General features: G+C 45.7%; 1 protein-coding gene across 1 annotated transcript in view; it reads right to left on the bottom strand.

The window, feature by feature from the left end:
• LOC142696304 (uncharacterized) overlaps positions 1 to 16,121 on the bottom strand; it is a 63,815-nt gene that overhangs the window by 32,508 nt on the left and 15,186 nt on the right. The window contains exon 6 of the mRNA XM_075847635.1: positions 14,108 to 14,254. Coding sequence (XP_075703750.1) covers positions 14,108 to 14,254 — 147 coding nt within the window. The remainder of the gene's footprint in view (positions 1 to 14,107; positions 14,255 to 16,121) is intronic.

Here is a 16,121-nt window from a genome sequence, read left to right as displayed (position 1 = left end):
TATCCTCCACAGATGTCCTCATAACAGTGTATTTATCCACAGATAACCCCATACAGTGTATCACCCACAGATGTCCCCATAACAGTGTATCACCACAGATGTCCCCCATAACAGTGTATCATCCACAGATGTCCCCATAACAGTGTATCACCCACAGATGTCCCCATAACAGTGTATCACCCACAGATGTCCCCATAACAGTGTATCATCCGCAGATGTCCCCATAACAGTGTATCCTCCACAGATGTCCCCATAACAGTGTATCACCCACAGATGTCCCCATAACAGTGTATCACCCACAGATGTCCCCATAACAGTGTATCACCCACAGATGTCCTCATAACAGTGTATTTATCCACAGATGTCCTCATAACAGTGTATCACCCAGATGTCCCCATAACAGTGTATCACCCACAGATAACCCCATAACAGTGTATCACCCACAGATGTCCTCATAAGTGTATCACCCACAGATAACCCCATAACAGTGTATCACCCACAGATGTCCTCATAACAGTGTATTTATCCACAGATGTCCCCATAACAGTGTATCACCCAGATGTCCCCATAACAGTGTATCACCCACAGATGTCCCCATAACAGTGTATCACCCACAGATGTCCCCATAACAGTGTATCACCCACAGATGTCCTCATAACAGTGTATCACCCACAGATGTCCTCATAACAGTGTATCACCCACAGATGTCTCCATAACAGTGTATCATCCACAGATGTCCCCATAACAGTGTATCACCCACAGATAACCCCATAACAGTGTATCACCCACAGATGTCCTCATAAGTGTATCACCCACAGATAACCCCATAACAGTGTATCACCCACAGATGTCCCCATAACAGTGTATCATCCACAGATGTCCCTATAACAGTGTATCATCCACAGATGTCCCCATAACAGTGTATCACCCACAGATGTCCCCATAACAGTGTATCACTCACAGATGTCCCCATAACAGTGTATCCTCCACAGATGTCCTCATAACAGTGTATCACCACAGATGTCCCCACAACAGTGTATCACCCACAGATGTCTCCATAACAGTGTATCACCCACAGATGTCCCCATAACAGTGTATCACCCACAGATGTCCCCATAATAATCTATCATCCACAGATGTCCCCATAACAGTGTATCATCCACAGATGTCCCCATAACAGTGTATCACCCACAGATATCCCCATAACAGTGTATCATCCACAGATAACCCCATAACAGTGTATCATCCACAGATGTCTCCATAACAATGTATCACCCACAGATGTCCCCATAACAGTGTATCACCCACAGATGTCCCCATAACAGTGTATCACCCACAGATGTCCCCATAACAGTGTATCACCCACAGATAACCCCATAACAGTGTATCCTCCACAGATAACCCCATAACAATGTATCATCCACAGATGTCCCCATAACAGTGTATCCTCCACAGATAACCCCATAACAATGTATCATCCACAGATGTCCCCATAACAGTGTATCACCCACAGATGACATCATAACAGTGTATCACCCACAGATGTCCTCATAACAGTGTATCACCCACAGATGTCCCCATAACAATGTATCACCCACAGATGTCTCCATAACAGTGTATCATCCACAGATGTCCCCATAACAGTGTATCAATCCACAGATGTCCCCATAACAGTGTATCACCCACAGATGTCCTCATAACAGTGTATCATCCACAGATGTCCCCATAACAGTGTATCATCACAGATGTCCCCATAACAGTGTATCACCCACAGATGTCCTCATAACAATGTATCACCCACAGATGTCCCCATAACAGTGTATCCTCCACAGATGTCCTCATAACAGTGTATCACCCACAGATATCCTCATAACAGTGTATCCTCCACAGATGTCCCCATAACAGTGTATCACCCACAGATGTCCCCATAACAGTGTATCACCCACAGATGTCCCCATAACAGTGTATCATCCACAGATGTCCCCATAACAGTGTATCACCCACAGATGTCCTCATAACAGTGTATCACCCACAGATGTCCCCATAACAGTGTATCCTCCACAGATGCCCCCATAACAGTGTATCACCCACAGATGTCCTCATAACAGTGTATCACCCACAGATATCCCCATAACAATGTATCATCCACAGATGTCTCCATAACAGTGTATCACCCACAGATGTCCTCATAACAGTGTATCACCCACAGATATCCCCATAACAATGTATCATCCACAGATGTCTCCATAACAGTGTATCACCCACAGATGTCCCCATAACAGTGTATCACCCACAGATGTCCCCATAACAGTGTATCATTCATAGATGTCCCCATAAACAGTGTATCACCCACAGATGTCCCCATAACAGTGTATCACCCACAGATGTCCTCATAACAGTGTATCACCCACAGATGTCCCCATAACAGTGTATCCTCCACAGATGTCCCCATAACAGTGTATCCTCCACAGATGCCCCCATAACAGTGTATCACCCACAGATGTCTCCATAACAGTGTATCACCCACAGATGTCCCCATAACAGTGTATCATCCACAGATAACCCCATAACAGTGTATCACCCACAGATGTCCTCATAACAGTGTATCACCCACAGATGTCCCCATAACAGTGTATCACCCACAGATGTCCCCATAACAGTGTATCACCCACAGATGTCCCCATAACAGTGTATCATTCATAGATGTCCCCATAACAGTGTATCACCCACAGATGTCCCCATAACAGTGTATCACCCACAGATGTCCTCATAACAGTGTATCACCCACAGATGTCCCCATAACAGTGTATCCTCCACAGATGTCCCCATAACAGTGTATCCTCCACAGATGCCCCCATAACAGTGTATCACCCACAGATGTCTCCATAACAGTGTATCACCCACAGATGTCCCCATAACAGTGTATCATCCACAGATAACCCCATAACAGTGTATCCTCCACAGATGCCCCCATAACAGTGTATCACCCACAGATGTCTCCATAACAGTGTATCACCCACAGATGTCCTCATAACAGTGTATCACCCACAGATATCCCCATAACAATGTATCATCCACAGATGTCTCCATAACAGTGTATCACCCACAGATGTCCCCATAACAGTGTATCACCCACAGATGTCCTCATAACAGTGTATCATCATAGATGTCCCCATAACAGTGTATCACCCACAGATGTCCCCATAACAGTGTATCACCCACAGATGTCCTCATAACAGTGTATCACCCACAGATGTCCCCATAACAGTGTATCCTCCACAGATGTCCCCATAACAGTGTATCACCCACAGATATCCCCATAACAGTGTATCCTCCACAGATGTCCCCATAACAGGGTATCACCCACAGATGTCCCCATAACAGAGTATCATCCACAGATGTCCCCATAACAGTGTATCACCCACAGATGTCCCCATAACAGTGTATCACCCACAGATGTCCCCATAACAGTGTATCACCCACAGATGTCCCCATAACAGTGTATCACCCACAGATGTCCTCATAACAGTGTATCACCCACAGATGTCCTCATAACAGTGTATCACCCACAGATGTCCTCATAACAGTGTATCACCCACAGATACCCCATAACAGTGTATCACCCACAGATGTCCTCATAACAGTGTATCCTCCACAGATGTCCCCTTAACAGTGTATCACCCACAGATGTCCCCATAACAGTGTATCATCCACAGATGTCCCCATAACAGTGTATCACCCACAGATGTCCCCATAACAGTGTATCACCCACAGATGTCCCCATAACAGTGTATCACCCACAGATGTCTCCATAACAGTGTATCACCCACAGATGTCCCCATAACAGTGTATCCTCCACAGATGCCCCCATAACAGTGTATCACCCACAGATGTCTCCATAACAGTGTATCACCCCACAGATGTCCTCATAACAGTGTATCACCCACAGATGTCCCCATAACAGTGTATCATCCACAGATGTCCTCATAACAGTGTATCACCCACAGATGTCCCCATAACAGTGTATCACCCACAGATGTCCCCATAACAGTGTATCACCCACAGATGTCCCCATAACAGTGTATCACCCACAGATGTCCCCATAACAGTGTATCACCCACAGATGTCCCCATAACAGTGTATCCTCCACAGATGTCCCCATAACAGTGTATCAGCCACAGATGTCCCCATAACAGTGTATAATCCACAGATGCCCCATAACAGTGTATAATCCACAGATGTCCCCATAACAGTGTATCACCCACAGATGTCCTCATAACAGTGTATCCTCCACAGATGTCCTCATAACAGTGTATCACCCACAGATGTCCCCATAACAGTGTATCACCCACAGATGTCCTCATAACAGTGTATCATCCGCAGATGTCCCCATAACAATGTATCATCCGCAGATGTCTCCATAACAGTGTATCCTCCGCAGATGTCCTCATAACAGTGTATCACCCACAGATGTCTCCATAACAGTGTATCACCCACAGATGTCCCTCATAACAGTGTATCACCCACAGATGTCCCCATAACAGTGTATCCTCCACAGATGCCCCCATAACAGTGTATCTCCCACAGATGTCTCCATAACAGTGTATCACCCACAGATGTCCTCATAACAGTGTATCACCCACAGATATCCCCATAACAATGTATCATCCACAGATGTCTCCATAACAGTGTATCACCCACAGATGTCCCCATAACAGTGTATCACCCACAGATGTCCTCATAACAGTGTATCACCCACAGATGTCCCCATAACAGTGTATCCTCCACAGATGTCCCCATAACAGTGTATCACCCACAGATATCCCCATAACAGTGTATCCTCCACAGATGTCCTCATAACAGTGTATCACCCACAGATGTCCCCATAACAGTGTATCACCCACAGATGTCCCCATAACAGTGTATCACCCACAGATGTCCCCATAACAGTGTATCACCCACAGATGTCCCCATAACAGTGTATCCTCCACAGATGTCCTCATAACAGTGTATCACCCACAGATGTCCCCATAACAGTGTATCACCCACAGATGTCCCCATAACAGTGTATCGCCCACAGATGTCCCCATAACAGTGTATCGCCCACAGATGTCCTCTTAACAGTGTATCAGCCACAGATGTCCCCATAACAATGTATCATCCACAGATGTCCCCATAACAGTGTATCACCCACAGATGTCCTCATAACAGTGTATCACCCACAGATGTCCCCATAACAGTGTATCACCACAGATGTCCCCATAACAGTGTATCACCCACAGATGTCCCCATAACAGTGTATCCTCCACAGATGTCCCCATAACAGTGTATCAGCCACAGATGTCCCCATAACAGTGTATAATCCACAGATGCCCCATAACAGTGTATCAGCCACAGATGTCCCCATAACAGTGTATCAGCCACAGATGTCCCCATAACAGTGTATTACCCACAGATGTCCCCATAACAGTGTATCACCCACAGATGACCCCATAACAGTGTATCCTCCACAGATGTCCCCATAACAGTGTATCCTCCACAGATGTCCCCATAACAGTGTGTCACCCACAGATGTCCCCATAACAGTGTATCACCCACAGATGACCCCATAACAGTGTATCCTCCACAGATGTCCCCATAACAGTGTATCATCCACAGATCTCCCCATAACAGTGTATCATCCACAGATGTCCTCATAACAATGTATCACCCACAGATGTCCCCATAACAGTGTATCATCCACAGATGTCCCCATAACAGTGTATCATCCACAGATGTCCCCATAACAATGTATCACCCACAGATGTCCCCATAACAGTGTATCACCCACAGATGTCCTCATAACAGTGGTATCACCCACAGATGTCCCCATAACAGTGTATCACCCACAGATGTCCCTAACAGTGTATCCTCACAGATGACCTCATAACAGTGTATCACCCACAGATGTCCTCAGAACAGTGTATCATCCACAGATGTCCCCATAACATGTATCACCCACAGATGTCCCCATAACAGTGTATCACCCCACAGATGTCCTCATAACAGTGTATCACCCACAGATGTCCCCATAACAGTGTATCCTCCACAGATGTCCCCATAACAGTGTATCACCCACAGATATCCCCATAACAGTGTATCCTCCACAGATGTCCTCATAACAGTGTATCACCCACAGATGTCCCCATAACAGTGTATCACCCACAGATGTCCCCATAACAGTGTATCACCCACAGATGTCCCCATAACAGTGTATCACCCACAGATGTCCCCATAACAGTGTATCACCCACAGATGTCCCCATAACAGTGTATCCTCCACAGATGTCCTCATAACAGTGTATCACCCACAGATATCCCCATAACAATGTATCATCCACAGATGTCTCCATAACAGTGTATCACCCACAGATGTCCCCATAACAGTGTATCACCCACAGATGTCTCCATAACAGTGTATCCTCCACAGATGTCCTCATAACAGTGTATCACCCACAGATGTCCCCATAACAGTGTATCACGCACAGATGTCCCCATAACAGTGTATCGCCCACAGATAGTCCCCATAACAGTGTATCACCCACAGATGTCCCCATAACAATGTATCATCCACAGATGTCCCCATAACAGTGTATCACCCACAGATGTCCTCATAACAGTGTATCATCCACAGATGTCCCCATAACAGTGTATCATCCACAGATGTCCCCATAACAGTGTATCACCCACAGATGTCCTCATAACAGAGTATCATCCACAGATGTCCCCATAACAGTGTATCATCCACAGATCCCCCATAACAGTGTATCATCCACAGATGGTCCCCATAACAGTGTATCATCCACAGATCCCCCATAACAGTGTATCCTCCACAGATGTCCTCACAACAGTGTATCACCCACAGATAACCCCATAACGGTGTATCCTCCACAGATGTCCTCATAACAGTGTATTTATCCACAGATGTCCCCCATAACAGTGTATCCTCCACAGATGTCCCCATAACAGTGTATCAACCACAGATAACCCCATAACAGTGTATCGTCCACAGATGTCCCCATAACAGTATATCACCCACAGATGTCCCCATAACAGTGTATCACCCACAGATGTCCCCATAACAGTGTATCCTCCACAGATAACCCTATAACAGTGTATCCTCCACAGATGTCCCCATAACAGTGTATCACCCAGATGTCCCCATAACAGTGTATCACCCACAGATGTCCTCATAAGTGTATCACCCACAGATAACCCCATAACAGTTATCACCCACAGATGTCCCCATAACAGTGTATCCTCCACAGATGTCCTCATAACAGTGTATCACCCACAGATGTCTCCATAACAGTGTATCACCCACAGATGTCCCCATAACAGTGTATCACCCACAGATGTCCCCATAACAGTGTATCATCCACAGATGTCCCTATAACAGTGTATCCTCCACAGATGTCCTCATAACAGTGTATCACCCACAGATGTCCCCATAACAGTGTATCACCCACAGATGTCCCCATAACAGTGTATCACCCACAGATGTCCTCATAACAGTGTATCACCCACAGATGTCCCCATAACAGTGTATCATCCACAGATGTCCCCATAACAGTGTATCACCCACAGATAACCCCATAACAGTGTATCCTCCACAGATGTCTCCATAACAGTGTATCCTCCACAGATGTCCCCATAACAGTGTATCACTCACAGATGTCCTCATAACAGTGTATCACCCACAGATGTCCCCATAACAGTGTATCACCCTCAGATGTCCTCATAACAGTGTATCACCCGCAGATGTCCCCATAACAGTGTATCACCCACAGATTTCCCATAACAATGTATCACCCACAGATGTCTCCATAACAGTGTATCACCCACCGATGTCTCCATAACAGTGTATCCTCCACAGATGTCCTCATTAACAGTGTATCACCCACAGATGTCCCCACAACAGTGTATCACCCACAGATGTCTCCATAACAGTGTATCACCCACAGATGTCCCCATAACAGTGTATCACCCACAGATGTCCCCATAACAGTGTATCACCCACAGATATCCCATAACCAGTGTATCATCCACAGATGTCTCCATAACAGTGTATCATCCACAGATGTCCCCATAACAGTGTATCCTCCACAGATGTCTCCATAACAGTGTATCACCCACAGATGTCCTCATAACAGTGTATCATCCACAGATGTCCCCATAACAGTGTATCATCCACAGATGTCTCCATAACAGTGTATCCTCCACAGATAACCCCATAACAGTGTATCCTCCACAGATGTCCTCATAACAGTGTATCACCCACAGATGTCCCCACAACAGTGTATCACCCACAGATGTCTCCATAACAGTGTATCACCCACAGATGTCCCCATAACAGTGTATCATCCACAGATGTCCCCATAACAGTGTATCACCCACAGATATCCCCATAACAGTGTATCATCCACAGATGTCTCCATAACAGTGTATCATCCACAGATGTCTCCATAACAGTGTATCCTCCACAGATAACCCCATAACAGTGTATCCTCCACAGATGTCTCCATAACAGTGTATCCTCCACAGATGTCCCCATAACAGTGTATCACCCACAGATGTCCCCATAACAGTGTATCCTCCACAGATGTCCTCATAACAGTGTATCACCCACACATGTCCCCACAACAGTGTATCACCCACAGATGTCCCCATAACAGTGTATCACCCACAGATGTCCCCATAACAGTGTATCATCCACAGATGTCCCATAACAGTGTATCACCCACAGATGTCCCCATAACAGTGTATCACCCACAGATGTCCTCATAACAGTGTATCATCCACAGATGTCCTCATAACAGTGTATCACCCACAGATGTCCCCATGACAGTGTATCATCCACAGATGTCCCCATAACAGTGTATCACCCACAGATTGTCCCCATAACAGTGTATCATCCACAGATGTCCCCATAACAGTGTATCACCCACAGATGTCCCCATAACAGTGTATCACCCACAGATGTCCTCATAACAGTGTATCATCCACAGATGTCCTCATAACAGTGTATCACCCACAGATGTCCCCATAACAGTGTATCACCCACAGATGTCCCCATAACAGTGTATCACCCACAGATGTCCCCATAACAGTGTATCACCCACAGATGTCCTCATAACAGTGTATCATCCACAGATGTCCTCATAACAGTGTATCACCCACAGATGTCCCCATGACAGTGTATCACCCACAGATGTCCCCATAACAGTGTATCACCCACAGATGTCTCCATAACAGTGTATCCTCCACAGATGTCCCCATAACAGTGTATCAGCCACAGATGTCCCCATAACAGTGTATCACCCACAGATGTCCCCATAATAATCTATCATCCACAGATGTCCCCATAACAGTGTATCATCCACAGATGTCCCCATAACAGTGTATTACCCACAGATATCCCCATAACAGTGTATCATCCACAGATGTCTCCATAACAATGTATCACCCACAGATGTCCCCATAACAGTGTATCACCCACAGATGTCCCCATAACAGTGTATCACCCACAGATGTCCCCATAACAATGTATCATCCACAGATGTCCCCATAACATTGTATCCTCCACAGATAACCCCATAACAATGTATCATCCACAGATGTCCCCATAACAGTGTATCACCCACAGATGACCTCATAACAGTGTATCACGCACAGATGTCCCCATAACAATGTATCACCCACAGATGTCTCCATAACTGTGTATCACCCACAGATGTCCCCATAACAGTGTATCACCCACAGATGTCCCCATAACAGTGTATCACCCACAGATGTCCCCATAACAGTGTATCCCCCACAGATGTCCTCATAACAATGTATCACCCACAGATGTCCCCATAACAGTGTATCCTCCACAGATGTCCTCATAACAGTGTATCACCCACAGATATCCCCATAACAGTGTATCCTCCACAGATGTCCCCATAACAGTGTATCATCCACAGATGTCCCCATAACAGTGTATCACTCACAGATGTCCCCATAACAGTGTATCATCCACAGATGTCCCCATAACAGTGTATCATCCACAGATGTCCTCATAACAATGTATCACCCACAGATGTCCCCATAACAGTGTATCATCCACAGATGTCCCCATAACAGTGTATCACCCACAGATGTCTCCATAACAGAGTATCACCCACAGATGTCCCCATAACAGAGTATCACCCACAGATGTCCCCATAACAGAGTATCACCCACAGATGTCCCCATAACAGTGTATCATCCACAGATGTCCCCATAACAATGTATCACCCACAGATGTCCCCATAACAGTGTATCCTCCACAGATGTCCTCATAACAGTGTATGACCCACAGATGTCCCCATAACAGTGTATCACCCACAGATGTCCTCATAACAGTGTATCATCCACAGATGTCCCCATAACAATGTATCACCCACAGATGTCCCCATAACAGTGTATCACCCACAGATGTCCTCATAACAGTGTATCACCCACAGATGTCTCCATAACAGTGTATCACCCACAGATGTCTCCATAACAGTGTATCACCCACAGATGTCCCCATAACAGTGTATCCTCCACAGATGCCCCCATAACAGTGTATCACCCACAGATGTCTCCATAACAGTGTATCACCCACAGATGTCCTCATAACAGTGTATCACCCACAGATATCCCCATAACAATTTATCATCCACAGATGTCTCCATAACAGTGTATCACCCACAGATGTCTCCATAACAGTGTATCACCCACAGATGTCCTCATAACAGTGTATCATCCACAGATGTCCCCATAACAGTGTATCATCCACAGATGTCCCCATAACAGTGTATCACCCACAGATATCCCAATAACAATGTATCATCCACAGATGTCCTCATAACAGTGTATCACCCACAGATGTCCTCATAACAGTGTATCACCCACAGATGTCCCCATAACAGTGTATCACCCACAGATGTCCCCATAACAGTGTATCACCCACAGATGTCCCCATAACAGTGTATCATCCACAGATGTCCCCATAACAGTGTATCCTCCACAGATAACCCCATAACAATGTATCATCCACAGATGTCCCCATAACAGTGTATCCTCCACAGATGTCCCCATAACAGTGTATCACCCACAGATGTCCTCATAACAGTGTATCATCCACAGATGTCCCCATAACAGTGTATCACCCACAGATAACCCCATAACAGTGTATCACCCACAGATGTCTCCATAACAGTGTATCACCCACAGATGTCCCCATAACAGTGTATCACCCACAGATGTCCCCATAACAGTGTATCACCCACAGATGTCTCCATAACAGTGTATCACCCACAGATGTCCCCATAACAGTGTATCACCCACAGATGTCCCCATAACAGTGTATCCCCCACAGATGTCCTCATAACAATGTATCACCCACAGATGTCCCCATAACAGTGTATCACCCACAGATGTCCCCATAACAGCGTATCACCCACAGATGTCCCCATAACAGTGTATCATCCACAGATGTCCCCATAACAGTGTATCTCCCACAGATGTCCCCATAACAGTGTATCATCCACAGATGTCCCCATAACAATGTATTACCCACAGATATCCCCATAACAGTGTATCCTCCACAGATGTCCTCATAACAGTGTATCATCCACAGATGTCCTCATAACAATGTATCACCCACAGATGTCCCCATAACAGTGTATCATCCACAGATGTCCCCATAACAGTGTATCATCCACAGATGTCCCCATAACAGTGTATCTCCCACAGATGTCCCCATAACAGTGTATCATCCACAGATGTCCCCATAACAGTGTATCACCCACAGATGTCTCCATAACAGTGTATCCTCCACAGATGTCCTCATAACAGTGTATCACCCACAGATGTCCCCATAACAGTGTATCACCCACAGATGTCCTCATAACAGTGTATCATCCACAGATGTCCCCATAACAATGTATCACCCACAGATGTCCCCATAACAGTGTATCACCCACAGATGTCCTCATAACAGTGTATCACCCACCGATGTCTCCATAACAGTGTATCACCCACAGATGTCCTCATAACAGTGTATCACCCACAGATGTCCTCATAACAGTGTATCACCCACAGATGTCCCCATAACAGTGTATCATCCACAGATGCCCCCATAACAGTGTATCACCCACAGATGTCTCCTTAACAGTGTATCACCCACAGATGTCCTCATAACAGTGTATAACCCACAGATATCCCCATAACAATGTATCATCCACAGATGTCTCCATAACAGTGTATCACCCACAGATGTCCCCATAACAGTGTATCACCCACAGATGTCCTCATAACAGTGTATCATCCATAGATGTCCCCATAACAGTGTATCACCCACAGATGTCTCCATAACAGTGTATCATCCACAGATGTCCCCATAACAGTGTATCACCCACAGATGTACCCATAACAGTGTATCACCCACAGATGTCCCCATAACAGTGTATCATCCACAGATGTCCCCATAACAGTGTATCATCCACAGATGTCCCCATAACAGTGTATCACCCACAGATATCCCCATAACAATGTATCATCCACAGATGTCCTCATAACAGTGTATCACCCACAGATGTCCCCATAACAGTGTATCACCCACAGATGTCTCCATAACAGTGTATCACCCACAGATGTCCCCATAACAGTGTATCACCCACAGATGTCCTCATAACAGTGTATCACCCACAGATGTCCCCATAACAGTGTATCACCCACAGATATCCCCATAACAGTGTATCACCCACAGATATCTCCATAACAGTGTATCACCCACAGATGTCTCCATAACAGTGTATCACCCACAGATGTCCCCATAACAGTGTATCACCCACAGATGTCCCCATAACAGTGTATCACCCACAGATGTCTCCATAACAGTGTATCACCCACAGATGTCCCCATAACAGTGTATCACCCACAGATGTCCCCATAACAGTGTATCAGCCACAGATGTCCCCATAACAGTGTATCACCCACAGATATCCCCATAACAGTGTATCACCCACAGATATCTCCATAACAGTTTATCACCCACAGATGTCCCCATAACAGTGTATCACCCACAGATGTCCCCATAACAGTGTATCCTCCACAGATGTCCCCATAACAGTGTATCACCCACAGATGTCCCCATAACAGTGTATCACCCACAGATGTCCTCATAACAGTGTATCACCCACAGATGTCCCCATAACAGTGTATCACCCACAGATGTCCCCATAACAGTGTATCCTCCACAGATGTCCCCATAACAGTGTATCACCCACAGATATCCCCATAACAGTGTATCACCCACAGATGTCCCCATAACAGTGTATCACCCACAGATGTCCTCATAACAGTGTATCACCCACAGATGTCCCCATAACAGAGTATCACCCACAGATGTCCTCATAACAATGTATCACCCACAGATGTCCCCATAACAGTGTATCACCCACAGATAACCCCATAACAGTGTATCCTCCACAGATGTCCCCATAACAGTGTATCACCCACAGATGTCCTCATAACAGTGTATCACCCACAGATGTCCCCATAACAGTGTATCACCCACAGATGTCCCCATAACAGTGTATCCTCCACAGATGTCCCCATAACAGTGTATCACCCACAGATATCCCCATAACAGTGTATCACCCACAGATGTCCCCATAACAGTGTATCACCCACAGATGTCCTCATAACAGTGTATCACCCACAGATGTCCCCATAACAGAGTATCACCCACAGATGTCCTCATAACAATGTATCACCCACAGATGTCCCCATAACAATGTATCACCCACAGATGTCCTCATAACAATGTATCACCCACAGATGTCCCCATAACAGTGTATCACCCACAGATGTCCTCATAACAGTGTATCCTCCACAGATGTCCCCATAACAATGTATCACCCACAGATGTCCCCTTTTCAGTTTTTCTGCCATCTCTGGCACAGCTTCCTATGTGTCATTTGACATTGTTATATCCATGCTCATATTGTGGGTGCAGCTTTGTATGATTACGTGACTCCAGGGGGCGCTGTACTCACCATTGTCATAGAGGTGCAGTTTGGTGTAGGAGAAGCACTGGACCTCGTCACCTCTGCATTGTACAGGTTTGTAGTCTTGACAAGAGTCCGGGGTGAGCTGGAAACATCCGGGGCAGGTCAGAGTGTTCTTAGGAGCTTCAGAAAGTGCTGACGATGAAGGTGAAGATGAGGAGGGAGATCACAACAACTATACAAGACGGGAACGTGAAAAAACCCACAAAGACTCCAAACCGAATGGGATTATTAGTTCTATTTTCTATGTTTTTTTGTGACTATGTCCTGATGGCAGAGCTGTAGCCAGACTTTCCTTTACTCGGGGCTAAGGTTCAGTCAGCAGCCTAGCCCTGTGTCTAAATATCCTGGCCAAGGCAAAGTGGCTTGTTGGCGCCCCCGGCACTGGTCCCACAGCACCCCCCCCCCCTGTTGAATGGACATACTGGGAATTAACTACTTAAGGGGACATTTTACTGCCAATAACGAGGTCCCGTCAAACATCTGACTGGTTCCGATGGGCAGATCTCGGGCTCTGTGGCTATGTTTGTGGTAGGTTTATTTACCCGTGTCACCCATGCAGCTGTTTATAGAGCTCAATGTGCCCGACTCACCCTAAAGCCGTTCACAGACATGAGCTGGTGACCAGTAATAAGATGGAACGCGTGTCCGAATACTTATGGCCAAAATGGTGAAATAAGTGAAGAAAATTAAACACACTGGGGGCGCAAATAGTCCTAGATACAGCTAAACAGTCCTGGATTTTAGTTACTGCTCCATTGTCCCAGGTGCCTCTTCCACAAGAAGAACCTTTAGGACGTTTCTTGTTCATGACCTGTATTACTGGCTGCGCCCAGCTGGGGGCACTATTACTCTCCAGCAGGGGAGAACACTTTCCAGACTCTGTGGAGAGTAGAATATTTAGGGATTCCTGTATGTCTAGTTCAAGGTCAGAGCAGGGAGGATGATGAGGTTTCTGGTAGCGGCATCACTGGAGATTGTGGGCAGTACATGATCGCTGGGTCACTATCTGACATCATGGCGGCGCTCTGTTCACTGATTGGTAGCATGGGTGCAATGTATGGCACTCTATGGGTATTACTTGTAATATGTGGCCGCTGGCATAGCATGTGTTCCAGGGGCGCAGTGTTCCTCCTGATCCAGCCTCCCCTGCTCTCTCGCTGCATTCCTCCAGTGGATGTTCCTCCTATGCCCCTGTGTAATCTAGTAGCCTCATAGGCATATAGCTGCTGAGCCTCTAACTGTGGCTTTAAGGGGTTCAAATCTTCTCTTGGGAGGCTAGGGGAGTAGTTTTAATAATTGACCAATCACCTGGATAAGGGGGGTGTTTATGGTAATCCACAGGGTTTATAGGGGCAGGGCCACTTCTTTCTTCCTCTTATATGTCTACAGTACAACAGTCTTATATATGTGTACAGTATAGAGGAACACACAAATAGTACCGCAATACTTTACATATAGTCTGGTCATACTGTACACAAATAGTACCGCTATACTGCACACATAAATAGTCCTCCTATACTGCACACACAAATAGTACCGCTATACTACACAAATGAATAGTACTGCTATACTGCACACACAAATTGTACCGCTATACTGCACACATAAATAGTACCGCTACACTGCACACATAAATAGTCCTCCTATACTGCACACATAAATAGTACCGCTATACTGTACACATAAATAGTCCTATACTGTACACACAAATAGTACCGCTATACTGCACACATAAATAGTACCGCTATACTGTACACATAAATAGTCCTATACTGTACACACAAATAGTACCGCTATACTGTACACACAAATAGTACCGCTATACTGTACACATAAATAGTCCTATACTGTACACACAAATAGTACCGCTATACTGTACACACAAATAGTACAGCTATACTGCACACATAAATAGTACCGCTATACTGCACACATAAATAGTCCTCCTATACTGCACACATAAATAGTACCGCTATACTGTACACATAAATAGTCCTAT

Source organism: Rhinoderma darwinii, assembly GCF_050947455.1.
Source record: "Rhinoderma darwinii isolate aRhiDar2 chromosome 5 unlocalized genomic scaffold, aRhiDar2.hap1 SUPER_5_unloc_52, whole genome shotgun sequence".
Classification (NCBI taxonomy): Eukaryota; Metazoa; Chordata; class Amphibia; order Anura; family Rhinodermatidae; genus Rhinoderma; species Rhinoderma darwinii.
The sequence above is the reverse complement of the archived record's forward strand: the minus strand, read 5'-3'. Positions and strand labels throughout refer to the sequence as shown.